Source organism: Coregonus lavaretus, assembly GCF_964263955.1.
Source record: "Coregonus lavaretus genome assembly, contig: HAP1_SCAFFOLD_4910, whole genome shotgun sequence".
NCBI classification, from domain to species: Eukaryota; Metazoa; Chordata; class Actinopteri; order Salmoniformes; family Salmonidae; genus Coregonus; species Coregonus lavaretus.
The window spans coordinates 29627-45359 of record NW_028159005.1 but is presented as its reverse complement, the minus strand read 5'-3'; the positions used below and the strand labels follow the sequence as shown (position 1 = coordinate 45359).

General features: G+C 44.9%; 1 protein-coding gene across 1 annotated transcript in view; it reads right to left on the bottom strand.

Moving 5' to 3' along the window:
* Positions 1-1015: 1015 nt before the first annotated feature.
* The window catches only part of LOC311123368 (serine/threonine-protein kinase DCLK2-like), a gene marked incomplete at its 3' end in the record, with an annotated part of 35144 nt that continues 20426 nt past the window's right edge, over positions 1016-15733 (bottom strand). The window contains exons 3-6 of the mRNA XM_084197641.1: positions 5515-5617; positions 2265-2372; positions 1715-1768; positions 1016-1080 (exon numbers count right to left, since the gene is read on the bottom strand). Coding sequence (XP_084053767.1) covers positions 1016-1080; positions 1715-1768; positions 2265-2372; positions 5515-5617 — 330 coding nt within the window. The remainder of the gene's footprint in view (positions 1081-1714; positions 1769-2264; positions 2373-5514; positions 5618-15733) is intronic.

Below are 15733 nucleotides of genomic sequence, written 5' to 3'. Positions count from 1 at the left end.
CATTGACTGGAGAGGAGAGAGAGAGCGAGGGAGGAGAGAGAAAAGAGGGAAGGAGAGAGGGAGGAAGCCATAGTAAGACAATGATAGGGCTAGGGCTGGCCCAACAGGAAGTGGTGATGTTGGGGAAAGGGCAAACGAGAGAGGAAGTCTTTTTCCTTTTTCCTCTGGAGAGATGTGGCTGTTTAAAGTGTATTACTGTTATTACATTGTGTATTTTATTGTTCTTAATTTCTTTACTGCTAAAGGAAATGCCTCTCTCTATCACAGGAAGTGATATACGACAGGGCAGGAAAACTATTTGTGACACAACAAAGTTCACTTTGAATGGGTTTACTTTCACTCAGTTGACAAAGATCTGTACTAACAGTCGCATTCAAGTCCATCACCTTTCTTTAAGACTGAGTGCTAGATTTTTCTTTCAGGTGTAGTGTGGCGTTTCGTGTCTAGAACTGTGTGTGACTGTGTCCAACTTCCTGCCCGGTCCCCTGTGGGAGGAAGCAGGTTGTGTTTGGCTCCAGCAGATAGACACACAGGGTCACCCCAGGTGCGTCCTCAGGCTGCCTGGATAATCGGTTTGCAGCTAAGGCTACACGGAAGCTACGACCCTGAAGGTTCAAGGGTACCTCAAGCAGCCTACCTCTAGGAACCTCCCTGTGTCACAGACAGTCCTCTCCTCAAACAACAGGGCCAGGCATTGACTTTCTTTGGAGAAGTCGACTGTATTGGTAATAGTACAGTGTGTTTCTGTGAAAGGCCTCATCTGCCACACACTCTAGGTTCTTGGCAGGTACACTGCCACACTGCGTCATGCTGTACCCATTCCCTGAGATAACCAATCTGGACCTGCTAACAACAATCAGAATCACCAATACAGTACAGTACCTACTAGAGAGAGGGAATGCGATGCCAGACAACTCTAATGTCTCCTGATGTGAGAATTCAATTCAATTAGAAGGCCTCAGTGAAAGCAGATGAAGACTAAAGCACTGAGGCTAATTTAGTACATGGGTTTGTATCAGCCAGCCCTGCACCAGCCTGTGCTCAGATTAGATGCATGCTGTAGAGAGAGAGTTTCTGGGGCTGGGCCAGGAAGAGAGAGGAGAGAGAGGGAGAGGAGAGAGAGATAAAAAAATAGAGAGAAGAGAAAGAGCAAGAGCCAGCGAAAGAGACGGTGAGAAAGAGAGTGCGATATCCAGAGATCTTTAAATAGTCTTAGGTCAGAATGGCAGGCCAGGGAGGTCCACAGTGGAGCAGAGCTCTTTCAGAATAATTGATGGCACTTCCCTACACAGCAGGAGGCTGGAGGCTAGAGGCCATGCAGGCATCAGAGGGGAGCTGCCTGACTGACATTACAATATACTGTACTGTACTGAGAGAGACTAACTGGACCTCTCACAGGGCCCCATCAGCCACGAGGTCAACCTTAGGCCAAGGGTGCACTGACCAAGACAGAGACATTCTACTCGAAGCTGTCAGGAACTCCAAAAGGGTTTTAATTGGTGCCCTCTCTGAGAAAGACTAATGTAGTGATTATTGTTAACATATTGTGGTGATGATTCGGGCCAGGAGTTATTCCTGGTTAGGCTACGTCCTTAGGGGAAAACTCAAGGTCCTAGTAATGATAGCTGACTAGATGAAAATGAGTGGTTTGTTGTGGTTGGCTAATGTGTTATGGGCCAACAGAGTGGGCAGTGCAGGATGTTAACAGGCTTACCTGGGGATTTAACAGGAGACTGACTACTGGTGGAGTAATGGATTGGTCTTCTTACTGTAGAAAGAGAGAGAGAGAGAGAGAGAGAGAGAGAGAGAGAGAGAGAGAGAGAGAGAGAGAGAGAGAGAGAGAGAGAGAGAGAGAGAGAGAGAGAGAGAGAGAGAGAGAGAGAGAGAGAGAGAGAGAGAGAGAGAGAGAGAGAGAGAGAGAGAAGAAAATAGTAAAACATTAAGTATTCTAAACTCTGGTGTACTTGTAATACAGTACTGCCTTTCCTAGAATGTTTTGTTTATTTTTACAACTTGAGGTTTCAAAGTCCAACTTAAAGCCTCAAAATCAATTTTTAACTGAGCTTAAGATAAATGTTCGGTAAATTGGCCATATGGCCTGTAGCCTGCCAAAATCCTGAAACCTTTTGACGTGATTACTTTGTAAAACAGTAGTTAGTGGAAGATGAAAATCAGTTACTCAGTCCATCACCCACTAACTGTGTGTGTGTGTGTGTGTGTGTGTGTGTGTACATGTACGTGTATGCGTGCATGCATTTGTATACCTATGCCAGGGGACTTGATACGGCGTGAGAGTCCAGGGCTCTTGCTCCCAGCAGCCCTCGTTGGAGTGGGCGAGCGGGCAGAGTATGATGACTTGAGCACCCGGCATTCTGTGAAGACAACACACACAGGGTTAAAACCACTCACACACACACCGACCTCATTTCCTATCTAGCACAATTCAATACAGTCAAACTAGTCTAAATTAGCTCCAGCTAGGAACTTACATCACACTCATGCACAGTTCAGTCCCATCCTCCACCGCCCCATTCATGCTCAATACCCACATATCCATGTTATGATGTGGATACTATGGGTTGTATTGGACTTTAGCCAAACACAGAGGAGAGGAGTAGAGGAGGAGGAAGAGTGGAGGAGGAAGAGTGGAGGGGGAAAAGAATGATAGAGGAAACACTTCAGTGAATGAATGAATAAATAGATGGATGAATGAATAGATGGATGAATGAATGAATAGATGGATGAATGAATGAATAGATGCATGAATGAATAGATGGATGCATAATAATACTAGCCTGAAATCCAAACTGAACATGGTGATACGGTAGTGAAATGGAGTGATATTCAGTGAGGATTTCAGGCTGTAATAACAGCCTAATATTGGGTCTAATCAGCTGTGGAGAAGTGTCACTACAGAACACAAAGCCAGAGCACTGAAATGAAACAGCCTAAAATCATGTCCTTATTATGTTATATTATGTGCAGCGCTGTAGAGCAGCATAATATCATTGGCTCTCTTTGAGAAAGCCCTAAGTATGGAGTGTTCAAGAAGTTAAGGACGTTTAATTCGCACAGAGCTTCCCACAACACTCAGTTAAGCGTCTGCTTTTTCCAAACAAACACCTCGTGTGCAGTCGTCTGTGGCTCTGTGCGCGCCATAAATCCATGGAAAATTCCCAAGCTGTTGTAATTACGCTATCGTGTTTGCTGCCTGCTGTGCTGCTCCCAAAGCTGTTGCGTTAGGAGCGTTTCACAGAGGTGCATGCACAGACAGACGGACTGACAGGGCTGCATGCAGGAGCAGCAGGTGGCGGGGTAATGAGGTTGGTGGTTCAACTGTTTTAGTGGTGTTGCACAGACACACAAAGCAATGGAGGCTGCTGACGGGAGGACGGCTCATAATAATGGCTGGAACGGCGCCACGGAATGGTATCAAACACATGGAAAACATGTGTTTAATGTATTTGATGCCATTCCACCTATACCACTCCAGCCGTTACCACGAGCCCCCCCCCCCCATTCTAGATGCCACCAACCACCTGTGATACAGAGCTGTTTTAGCAGCTTTGACAACAGACAGAGCGAGCTGCGTTCAGGCGCAGCATATGACTGGTTACTGTAATGAGACTGGTGGTTAAACTGTCAGGGTTCATGTCAGATGGTGTTAATCGGGGGGTGTTACAGTGTTAGATGCTATTATGACACCATGAACACAGAGGAGGTACCAACCAGCTGTGGCCAATTGGAGACAAATAATGACCAGGAGTGCTTCTGAAATGACTCCCTACCCTATTGCCTATTCCCTATAAAGTGGGCGTGACCCAAGCCTGTTATTGGAGCAGACCCCATGTGCGATTCTGTTTACTACTATGCTAGCTACTGTACCATGCAAGGTTGTTTACTTGCAGTGTTGACTTTTTATATCGTTCCACAAACCGTGTTTGGATTTGACACTGTTCTCGACAATTGAGTCTGACAGTACAACGGCCCCTTGGGACTCCTGTAAGACACTGTGGAAAGACTTTAGAGCTGTAAAGAGGTACCTAGACCAAACACTTTTGGGGAAAGACCTCATTCTTCAAATGGAGCATGGCAGGGGAAGTAGGACAAGGAAGAGCTAAAACAACTGAAGAACAGATTCAGCTGAAGAAACTAAACACAAACAGTGTTTACACCTGTGTGTGTGTGTGTGTGTGTGTGTGTGTGTGTGTGTGTGTGTGTGTGTGTGTGTGTGTGTGTGTGTGTGTGTGTGTGTGTGTGTGTATGTGTGTGTATGTGTGTGTGTTAAAGATGCACTATTCAGAAATCCTTCTGCCATTTCCTGGTTGCTAAAATTATATTTTCAGTTTATGTGACAAAACAAGCAAGTATAGTGTAGATCTATACCTCACATTCCTATGAATTTCATCGGGTCGCCCAAAAAGTGACATATTGCAGCTTTAAAATGTTATGTTACAGGAGCAAGACTAAGTTATGAAAACAGGATGTACCTTGGGAATAGTTTGGAGAGGTGTCTAGAATTAGCCTGTTGGTTTCCCCATGAGGTTTGGATATTATATACAGTACATCTTGTCCTGTCTCCACCTTATCTAGCACAGAGGATAGGGGACTGCAGAGGAGTTGTACTGACATCGGCCTGCTTAAGATAACAATGGGTTAGCTATGGACTAAAGAGGCCATATCCTGCTGCAGTAGGGGCTATCGCTGCGGACATCTTTTAAGTGATTTTCAAGAACGTCTTCTTCTCAACATGGGGTAGTATGTACACACAATGATATTCACTGTAGCACCCTGGAATGGAATGTACTACTACAACTACACCATACAAAATGTGACTGCAGCCACTTTCCCCTACAGAAGGCAGGAATCTGTGTGTGTTCAGACCGATAATCTCACACATAATCGATAGTCTCCTCCTCTTGGACGAGAGGAATGAATTAAGATATTGAGTGATGATTACATTATATTAGAGTCATGATTAAGTGTCACGAGTCACTGGAACCACTTTCAGAACAATTATAAGTCTCATTCAACGGAGAAAATAAACGTTCACTATTGTATGGTTGACAGATAATTATCATGTTTGGCATTGACATCTCTTTAGGGAAGTTACACTATACTATGAGAGAGAAAAAGGAGGGGTGCGTCCAAACTGGCACCCTATTCCCGATATAGTACACTGCTTTTCACCAGAGCCCTATGGAGGCTCCATATGGAATAGTGTGCGATTTCTATGACCTTTATTTAACTAGGAAGTCCCATTGAGGTCAGAAGACCTCTTTGCAGAGGGAGACCTGGCATTTCCCACGCACCCTATGAAGGAAATAGGAAGGAAAGAGGGAGGAAAGGGACGGGACTCAGAGAGACCATAGAAATATAGACACTAGAACAGGAATCTACATCCATTTCTATGAGAGAGCGAGAGAGAGAGAGACACCAAGGTTTCACAACATACAGGTGATGTTAGATTGAGTTAGTCAGGCCTTCCAGTCACAAAGGCTACGGAAGCCTTACCACTGTTATCCAACAGGAAGTCATCCTGCGCGTAGCGGTACTTCTCTGGTCCGCACGCAATGAACACGTCGTCCTCGCCGAAGAAGTCCTGGAGACAGGTGATCTGGAGAGAGAGAGAGAGGGAGGGAATGAGAGAAAGGGTGACAGAAAGAAGAAGTTTAGCTAGAAGAGGAATCATGTGTAGGTCCTTGAGTTTAGAGGAAAAACTCTGGGCACTAGTTATAGAAATACATTGAGGGAAAAAAGTATTTGATCCCCTGCTGATTTTGTACGTTTGCCCACTGACAAAGAAATGATCAGTCTATAATTTTAATGGTAGGTTTATTTGAACAGTGAGAGACAGAATAACAACAAAAAAATCCAGAAAAACGCATGTCAAAAATGTTATAAATTGATTTGCATTTTAATGAGGGAAATAAGTATTTGACCCCCTCTCAATCAGAAAGATATCTGGCTCCCAGGTGTCTTTTATACAGGTAACGAGCTGAGATTAGGAGAACACTCTTAAAGGGAGTGCTCCTAATCTCAGTTTGTTACCTGTATAAAAGACACCTGTCCACAGAAGCAATCAATAAATTAGATTCCAAACTCTCCACCATGGCCAAGACCAAAGAGCTCTCCAAGAATGTCAGGGACAAGATTGTAGACCTTCACAAGGCTGGAATGAGCTACAAGACCATCGCCAAGCAGCTTGGTGAGAAGGTGACAACAGTTGGTGCGATTATTCCCAAACGGAAGAAATACAAAAGAACTGTCAATCTCCCTCGACCTGGGGCTCCATGCAAGATCTCACCTCGTGGAGTTGCAATGATCATGAGAACGGTGAGTAATCAGCCCAGAATTACACGGGAGGATCTTGTCAATGATCTCAAGGCAGCTGGGACCATAGTCACCAAGAAAACAATTGGTAACACACTACGCCGCGAAGAACTGAAATCCTGCAGCGCCCGCAAGGTCCCCCTGCTCAAGAAAGCACATATACAGGGCCGTCTGAAGTTTGCCAATGAACATCTGAATGATTCAGAGGAGAACTGGGTGAAAGTGTTGTGGTCAGATGAGACCAAAATAGAGCTCTTTGGCATCAACTCAACTCGCCGTGTTTGGAGGAGGAGGAATGCTGCCTATGACCCCAAGAACACCATCCCCACCGTCAAACATGGAGGTGGAAACAATATGCTTTGGGGGTGTTTTTCTGCTAAGGGGACAGGACAACTTCACCGCATCAAAGGGACGATGGACGGGGTCATGTACCGTCAAATCTTGGGTGAGAACCTCCTTCCCTCAGCCAGGGCATTGAAAATGGGTCGTGGATGGGTATTCCAGCATGACAATGACCCAAAACACACGGCCAAGGCAACAAAGGAGTGGCTCAAGAAGAAGCACATTAAGGTCCTGGAGTGGCCTAGCCAGTCTCCAGACCTTAATCCCATAGAAAATCTTTTGAGGGAGCTGATTTTTCGAGTTGCTAAACGTCAGCCTTGAAACCTTAATGACTTGGAGAAGATCTGCAAAGAGGAGTGGAACAAAATCCCTCCTGAGATGTGTGCAAACCAAGTACTAAGTTATGTTTTGCAGAGGGGTCAAATACTTATTTCCCTCATTAAAATGCAAATCAATTTATAACATTTTTGACATGCGTTTTTCTGGATATTTTTGTTGTTATTCTGCCTCTCACTGTTCAAATAAACCTACCATTAAAATTATAGACTGATCATTTCTTTGTCAGTGGGCAAACGTACAAAATCAGCAGGGGATCAAATACTTTTTTCCCTCACTGTACTGTGGGCCCTCGCAAGACATCTTCTAAAGGTTTGTCTAATGGGGTGTACCCATACCATGCATCTCTGTGGAGAATCAACTCATTTCATTATGAAAACAGTAGTTCATCCACCATTTAATATGCCGACGGAAGCCGAATGGGAATCCAATCGTTTCACATCCTATTGTACACACTACTGCATCATCTCTGTGTGAACATCCCACTCTCCAGGACATAGTCGTTTCAGAGGATTCTACTAAACATCACAATTATATTATAGCTGAATCCCACTCTGGCAGAACTGGGGGAGAAAAAGGGGCCATTATTATAATACATGTCATGTTGTTGGAGACTGAGGAAGGATGTCTGTCATATTTCATTATTTTGCGCCCATCACTGTGTGTGTGTGTGTGTGTGTGTGTGTGTGTGTGTGTGTGTGTGTGTGTGTGTGTGTGTGTGCATGAGCGCGTGCATGTGTGTGTGTGTGTCGCGGGATGCTGACGGCTCGCTCGAACAGCCCAATTAAAATCTGTCTGTGATGTGATAGCTCTTTCATGGTTGCTAAGCTCAGTGCCACAGAGGACGAGGCAACACTTTACAGCTTACAGCAAAGATCTGAGGGTCAAAATATCACAACAATAACGTACTGCAGAGTCAAAATACACTGTCATGTGAGGAAATCACTGCAGCAAGCATTTCTGTTGCCAGGCAATTTCTTTCTCTCTATCTCTCTCTTTCACCTTCATTCTCCATTTTGTCTTCTCTCCACCTCCAGGTTAGTGTTTTTCGTCATGAATCTTGCCCTGGAGGCAGCTCTGCAGACTGGTCACTAGCTGGCACAGCCACAGTCATAAAATATGATTTTAAACCTAACCCTAACCTTAACCACACTGCTAACCCTAATGCCTAACCCTAACCTTAACCACACTGCTAACCCTAATGCCTAACCCTAACCTTAAATTAAGACCAAGAAGCTAATTTGTGTTTTTATGAATTTTTTGCAATATAGCCAATTTTGACTTGCAGCTGGCCCATCTAGCAGAAATCGCACAGTTCTGCCTCCAGGGCAAGATTCATGACAATAAACGTCAACCTGCCTTCCACCTCTCCTTTCTCTCACGTAATATCTATAGCTACCATGATTTATCACACCATGATTTAGCACACCGTGATTTAGCACAACATGATTTAGCACACCATGATTTAGCACACCGTGATTTAGCACAACATGATTTAGCACACCATGATTTAGCACACCATGATTTAGCCCACAAAGCAGAGGGAGTTGCTCCTACATTACTTATCCATACACACTAGCTCCTCTGCAGTACTGTGGTAGTGCATTCAGCCCAGGCAGGCAGGGAGTATCAGTGGGTGGACAGGCAGGAAGGGGATTCGTTCATCATCATCATCATCATCATCATCTCACCCCCACACATCCCACTCATACCCTGGGAGAGAGGAGAGAAGAGAGGGGTGGACGGGTTGGAGCCAGTTCGGTAGGCAGATGGGAAAATGGGACCGCCACAGAAGCTTGGGGGTTGAAGCAGTGGAAGAGGGTGTGTAAGTGGTGGGCCTGGACTCTGGGGCAGATGGAGAGCAGTCTGCTGGAGGACCTTTAAATATGCCAACTCAAAACAGCAACAGCCACCATAACAGCCTGACCAAAATCCTCTTACAATACAGATTCCAAATCTCCTCCGTCCCCACACATCATTTTTAGGGCTCAGCCAGAAACTCTGTCAATCTGACTTAATACATGAATGGATGACTTGACTTGGCAGTGTGTTGTGAGGCAGAATCTAAATCAATAACCATTGGAGGCTGAGAGAGAGGGGGGGGGGGCAAGGAAAGGAGAGGAAAGGAGAGGAGACAGAGACAAACAGAGAGACAGAGACAGACAGAGAGACAGAGACAGACAGAGAGACAGAGACAGAGAGCAGAGAGGTGAGAGGATGCGTGTGTGTTTGGCAGGCAGTGGCTCTTTGGTGGCATAGCTGGAATGGCTGCCATTCCTCAGCCGAGATCACTCACACTGAGCTGCTGATAACCCGGACAACCAGCCATATGTTGGCATCGTCATGGCGATGGCTCTAAGACCGGGAGCAGTAGACATTGTTGGAACGCTTCAGCTGCCTTTGTTGATCTTTCCCATTGGATTAATGCTTTCACAACACATATGTAACAAACAGGCTACTGGCTACTGATCCTATGAGATGTGATAGTGTACATGCACCATGGATTAAGTCCAGTACCATGAGTACATTGTTAACGAAAAGGACAAACCATATAAGCTAATGTCGTAAGCTGCTCAGTGGTACTGCCAAGTATTAGTATTTTATTAGGATCCCCATTTGCTGCTACTAACACAGCAACTACTTTTCCTGGGGTCCACACAAAACCCACTACAGACTCAAGTAAAATAAAATAAAAATAAAAAGCTAAAATAAGATGGTGACCTAAGACTGCCCTATAGTTAAGCCACAGTAAATATGCAGACTCACAGTGACACGTCAAATATTCTCCGAATCTAACGCCATAAGCTGACATAATAGTGAAGTTCAGAACACTGCAGACCTAGGGTTTTAAAAGCCAGTAGTTTTCCATCCATCCAGGGCTGAGCTGTGTACAGTCCAGACAGAGTCTGCATTATGGGGACACAGTACAGCGTGTGACAGAGTCTGCATTATGAGGAAACGGTGCGTGACAGCCAGCAGCCTCAGACTGCTGAGGTGGCCTTGTCACGGTGTCCCCTGCCTGGGTACAGGCCAGTGGGGATGACAGCAGCAGACAAGACGTTGGTGACAGCGCGGGGGCGAAATCTCTGGGATCTGGAAAAGCAATACGACACTATTATGGGTACAACCACACAACACAAGCTCAACACTTTCACTTTCACACAGACGTTTGACAATTTGACCACAGAAGAGGTACTAGTTAGTCTCTTCTGACTTCACCTTTAAGTTGTCAGAGAGGAGGAGAGTGAATTAGCCAGGGTCATTTCGTATTGCCCCTATTGCCCGGTTGATTGCCACCTGGGAAATCACTGTGGCGACCCCACAGTGGGGCGGTGTGATTGTCCAGGAGGCTTCAGGCCTGGCTACCATCGTGGCAGGGGAAGCTGTTTTTCCATTAATGCCACCACCCCCTTCCTCCCCGAGGCTGAATAGGACTACTGTAGGTCATTTCAGCTGGCCTGTGGTTCCCAGGAGGCCAAGGAGAGATGGAGATAAGGGGGATACACTCACAGGGTTTTGGAAAGAGAGAGAGGAGAGAAAGCAGGGATAAGAGAGGTCTTTAAACAAGGTTGTTTACAAAATGTCTGCTCCTACAGCTTGCCAGAAGAAGTACAGTCCAAATTTTGCCGATTACATCCTCTGGAGAGCATCCTCTCTAAGTGCATACTGAGGCCATGGTACCGTCTGGGGGAATAGTAGTGAACAGATGAATAAGGCAGGATAAGGATGTCAGACCTCATAGTCCATGTTGGTGTTTGTGTTCCCTTGACAACCGCTGCCAGGTTCAACAACAGCCAATGGCACACAGACCCTGTCAGGTTGGATTAGTCCTATACGGGAGATGAATCGTTTGGGGGAGGGGAGGGTGGGGGCTCTTGAGGCTGTGTGTCTTTGGTGAGTGTGTGTGTCTTTGGTGTGTGTGTGCGTGTGTGCATGTGTGTGTGTGTGTCTGTCTGTCTGTCTGTCTGTCTGTCTGTCTGTCTGTCTGTCTGTCTGTCTCTGTGTTTCTTTGGGGTGACATCTGTAACCTCAGTTTGACCTCCCATCTCACACAAGTTTGTCTTACCTTATCTTGCTCTCTGTCTATCTCTCTCTGCCTCTGTCTTCCCATCTCTCCTATTCTGCCCTGGCCGACCCAGCAACAGAGAAATATGGGTTGAAGACTTGGGGGGGGGGAACACACCACCTAAACAGCTGTTGTTGTATGAGGAAGTCAGAACTATAATATCTGAACTGACTTGATATTTAAATTAATGACTGTTTACTAGTGGTTCAATTATGAGGTTGGCTATAAAATAAAAATGTCAATGGATTAAAACATCAAACAGGATTCTGTCATTACTTGCTAGAAGACAGCCTGTTTGGAAAACCATGAAAAAAAGACAAGACATTGCTCGTCCTAATATTTATATTTCTTAATTCCATTATTTTACTTTTAAATCTGTGTGTATTGTTGTGAATTGTTAGATATTACTGCACTGCTGGAGCTAGGAACACAAGCATTTTGCTACACCCGCAATAACATATGCTAAATATGTGTATGCGACCAAAAACATTTGATTTGACATTGATGTGAGCTAAAATATCCCTTTCACCCAATGAAGAATTGGGCTAAATAATCCCCAAAAGGGACGTGGACTCTAACTGAACAGACAGATGTGAAGGCCATTGAGCTAATAACCACTGTGGGACAGAAATAATCCTACCCAGCTCTCATACAGTACAAGCTATGTAGAACATCACAAGACCTTTTGCATCTTGAAACGGAGCTGAAATGTCATCACTCTTTCCCAGAGAAAAATATATTCATCAACTGAAAAGCAAGAGAGCACTTCTTACATAAGGTGAGTGGAGTAGACTAGGCTACATCTCTTGATCGTTGCTTACTGCCCTTTCCATAATGAAGGTGGTAGTGGGTCGATTAGTGGGTGTACTCTGAGGCGCTGCAGGGGGACTGAGGATGAAAGTATAGATCCCCATTATCATCATCACAGGCCTGACAGCCCAATCGCTGTAATCATGGGGTACCGTCCTCCCAGCACACACACACACACACACACACACACACACACACACACACACACCACCCCCGTCGTGTCAGCCCCCATTTCATTTGGGTGACAGTAATAAGGGTTAAAAGGGGGTGGGAGGGTCCCGTTGAGATCTCCCAGAATGGAAGAGAGGAGAGAGGGAGTGAAGAAAGAGAGGGATGGTTTGGGAGAGAGAGATGATTTATGCAGGAGAGAAGAGAAAGGAGAGAGGGAGGGAGGGGAAAAGAGGGGGATAGTTTAGAAGGAGCGAGAGAGAGGGATGCTCTGTGCATGCTGCCTTCAGCAAGGTCGTAGTAGCGTACTGCAATGCACAGCACCCTGGAACAGGAGTCAGGACAGAGTGCATTGTGGGATATTGGGGTTGTCCTCACACGGGTTACCAACTATTCAGAGCCGTAGGCTACACACCATAAGTACGAACATGCAAATGAATCCTCCTCATTGCAAATGTACGATAATTGCATTCCTCTTTTTAAGACTGATGAGCTAGTTAGTTATTCTACGGTGTAGGATATGTAAACGGAGTGTAGACTACTGGTAGACTACTGGTAGACTACTGGTTCATTATTTTAGAGTGCTATCTGTCATCCCTCATGTTAGACAACCAGCCTTTGACGAGACGGAGGGAGAGAAAGGGAGGATGGAGAGAAAACACACAGAGCTACGGGGAGAAATGAAGCTCATCATTAGCTAGCTACGCTGAATTAGACTAGCGATTAGCGGCTAAACACTGTAGGCTTTTGAATAGCCTAAACCACCAAACGACTGCTGAAAGGAGCTGGCTTTAGTATTCATCAGGCATTTCTCAGTGAGACCAGATATAATGGCAGCAACAAGCAGAAAACAGTAAAAGTCATTCACTTACATTCAAATCTCAGTTGAGAGAACATTAATTATGAAAACCTTTAATGGAGCAGTGACAAATGAGCGTGTCACTGTGGATTCTCTGCTACCAGGCCTTTTACAGTAGATGGATAACCACAGCAATATAACATGATGCATACTTAATGAGTGTCATTTTATATTACGACACATCAAGAAAAAATGCTATTTCTCAGTCAAGGCGAATAGCTCCGAGAATGGTGAGAACAAAATCTAAATGTCAGAGAGCTTCTAGCTCCATAAAAACCCTAGTATTGCTGCATGCTGGTGACACCCCTGTAGCTAAACACTAGTATAACTCCCCTGTAGACAACTGAACTCTGGCTCACACCAGACTAGAGAGAACTCAGCTCGGCAGGCCTATCTCTCACACACTCAGCCAGCCAGCTGTGTCTCCCCTTGGAGCTCTGAGTCACATCCCTGTACAGTGACATGATGCTATACCGTAATACAGTACACCCCCTATGATCCTATACCGTAATACAGTAACCCTCTGATCCTATACTGTAATACAGTACACCCCCTATGATCCTATACTGTAATACAGTAACCCTCTGATCCTATACTGTAATACAGTAACCCTCTGATCCTATACTGTAATACAGTAACCCTCTGATCCTATACCGTAATACAGTAACCCTCTGATCCTATACCGTAATACAGTAACCCTCTGATCCTATACTGTAATACAGTACACCCCCTATGATCCTATACTGTAATACAGTACACCCCCTATGATCCTATACTGTAATACAGTAACCCTCTGATCCTATACTGTAATACAGTAACCCTCTGATCCTATACCGTAATACAGTAACCCTCTGATCCTATACTGTAATACAGTAACCCTCTGATCCTATACTGTAATACAGTAACCCTCTGATCCTATACCGTAATACAGTAACCCTCTGATCCTATACCGTAATACAGTAACCCTCTGATCCTATACCGTAATACAGTAACCCTCTGATCCTATACCGTAATACAGTAACCCTCTGATCCTATACTGTAATACAGTAACCCTCTGATCCTATACTGTAATACAGTACACCCCCTATGATCCTATACTGTAATACAGTAACCCTCTGATCCTATACTGTAATACAGTAACCCTCTGATCCTATACCGTAATACATTAACCCTCTGATCCTATACTGTAATACAGTAACCCTCTGATCCTATACTGTAATACAGTAACCCTCTGATCCTATACCGTAATACAGTAACCCTCTGATCCTATACCGTAATACAGTAACCCTCTGATCCTATACCGTAATACAGTAACCCTCTGATCCTATACTGTAATACAGTAACCCTCTGATCCTATACTGTAATACAGTAACCCTCTGATCCTATACCGTAATACAGTAACCCTCTGATCCTATACTGTAATACAGTAACCCTCTGATCCTATACCGTAATACAGTAACCCTCTGATCCTATACTGTAATACAGTAACCCTCTGATCCTATACTGTAATACAGTAACCCTCTGATCCTATACTGGTCCTCTGTAGCTCAATTGGTAGAGCATGGCGCTTGTAACGCCAGGGTAGTGGGTTCGATTGCCGGGCCCACCTATACATAAAAATGTATGCACACATGACTGTAAGTCGCTTTGGATAAAAGCGTCTGCGAAATGGCATATTATTATTATATTATTTAATACAGTAACCCTCTGATCCTATACCGTAATACAGTAACCCTCTGATCCTATACCGTTATACAGTAACCCTCTGATGCTATACCGTTATACAGTAACCCTCTGATCCTATACCGTAATACAGTACACCCCCTATAGCAGTCTGAGTCTATACTAGCTGCAGTGCACTGAGTTTTAAGGGAAGAAGAGAGGAGAAGCTGCGGGGCTGAGGCTAGTGCTGCAGCATGCAAAATGAAAACACCTTCCTGCACACTCTGTACTGATTGATCTGCACTCAGTCCCCCTGGACTGCACACAGTCACCCCCATCCCCTGCAGAGAGAGGGAGAGGTTAGCTGGCTGGATGTTGTAGTGGAGAATATTGCTGTGTTAATAATTGATACTTCCTGAAATGCAGAGGTGAGGGGGGATTCTGGCTTCACCGATATGAGAGAAGCATTTCATAATACAGTAAATAAAACAAAAGCATGAAATTATACATTTACAATATAAAATACGCATACAGATGCAGTACTATTACCCTGCAGCTACCCTACCCTCTCAGTAACACAGTAAAACATCCTTAATCCCATGTACTTTCAGTCTATGAGTCTCAAGTGTCATTCCTGAATCTCAGATTTGACCCACGCCTGAGTCATGTTCCGTTCCTCTGTTCCTCACCTCCTCCAGGATCCCCACCCCCCCACTGAGCCTCCCTGCTGCCTCTCTTCCACTCCCCCTTTCCTCCACTCCCCCTCTCCTCCCTCTAGCATAGGCTAATGATGGAACCCAGGGGTTTACTCTACTCAGTGGTACAACGTTACAAAACGTAGATGGAAATAGGATTTATAGAGATAACATGATTCTCTATTTTCTGTGTACTCTACAACACATTTCTCATTTGTACGTTGTGTAATGTTGAACCTTGTTGAATAAGCCTCTGTTCTAGCCTCCACAAAGAGATCTGTGTCCCGTGTGGGTGAAGTCTGACAATACTGCTTCCGCTATCAAATACTGTAGAAACACACTGGACAACACTGTCTGTCTGGTCACCTAACCATCACCACCCTCTCCAGTCCAGCTGACAGGCTCTGCCACACTCAGTGTAAAACAGGCTTGCGTGCGGGCCACTAACATTAGCATGACACA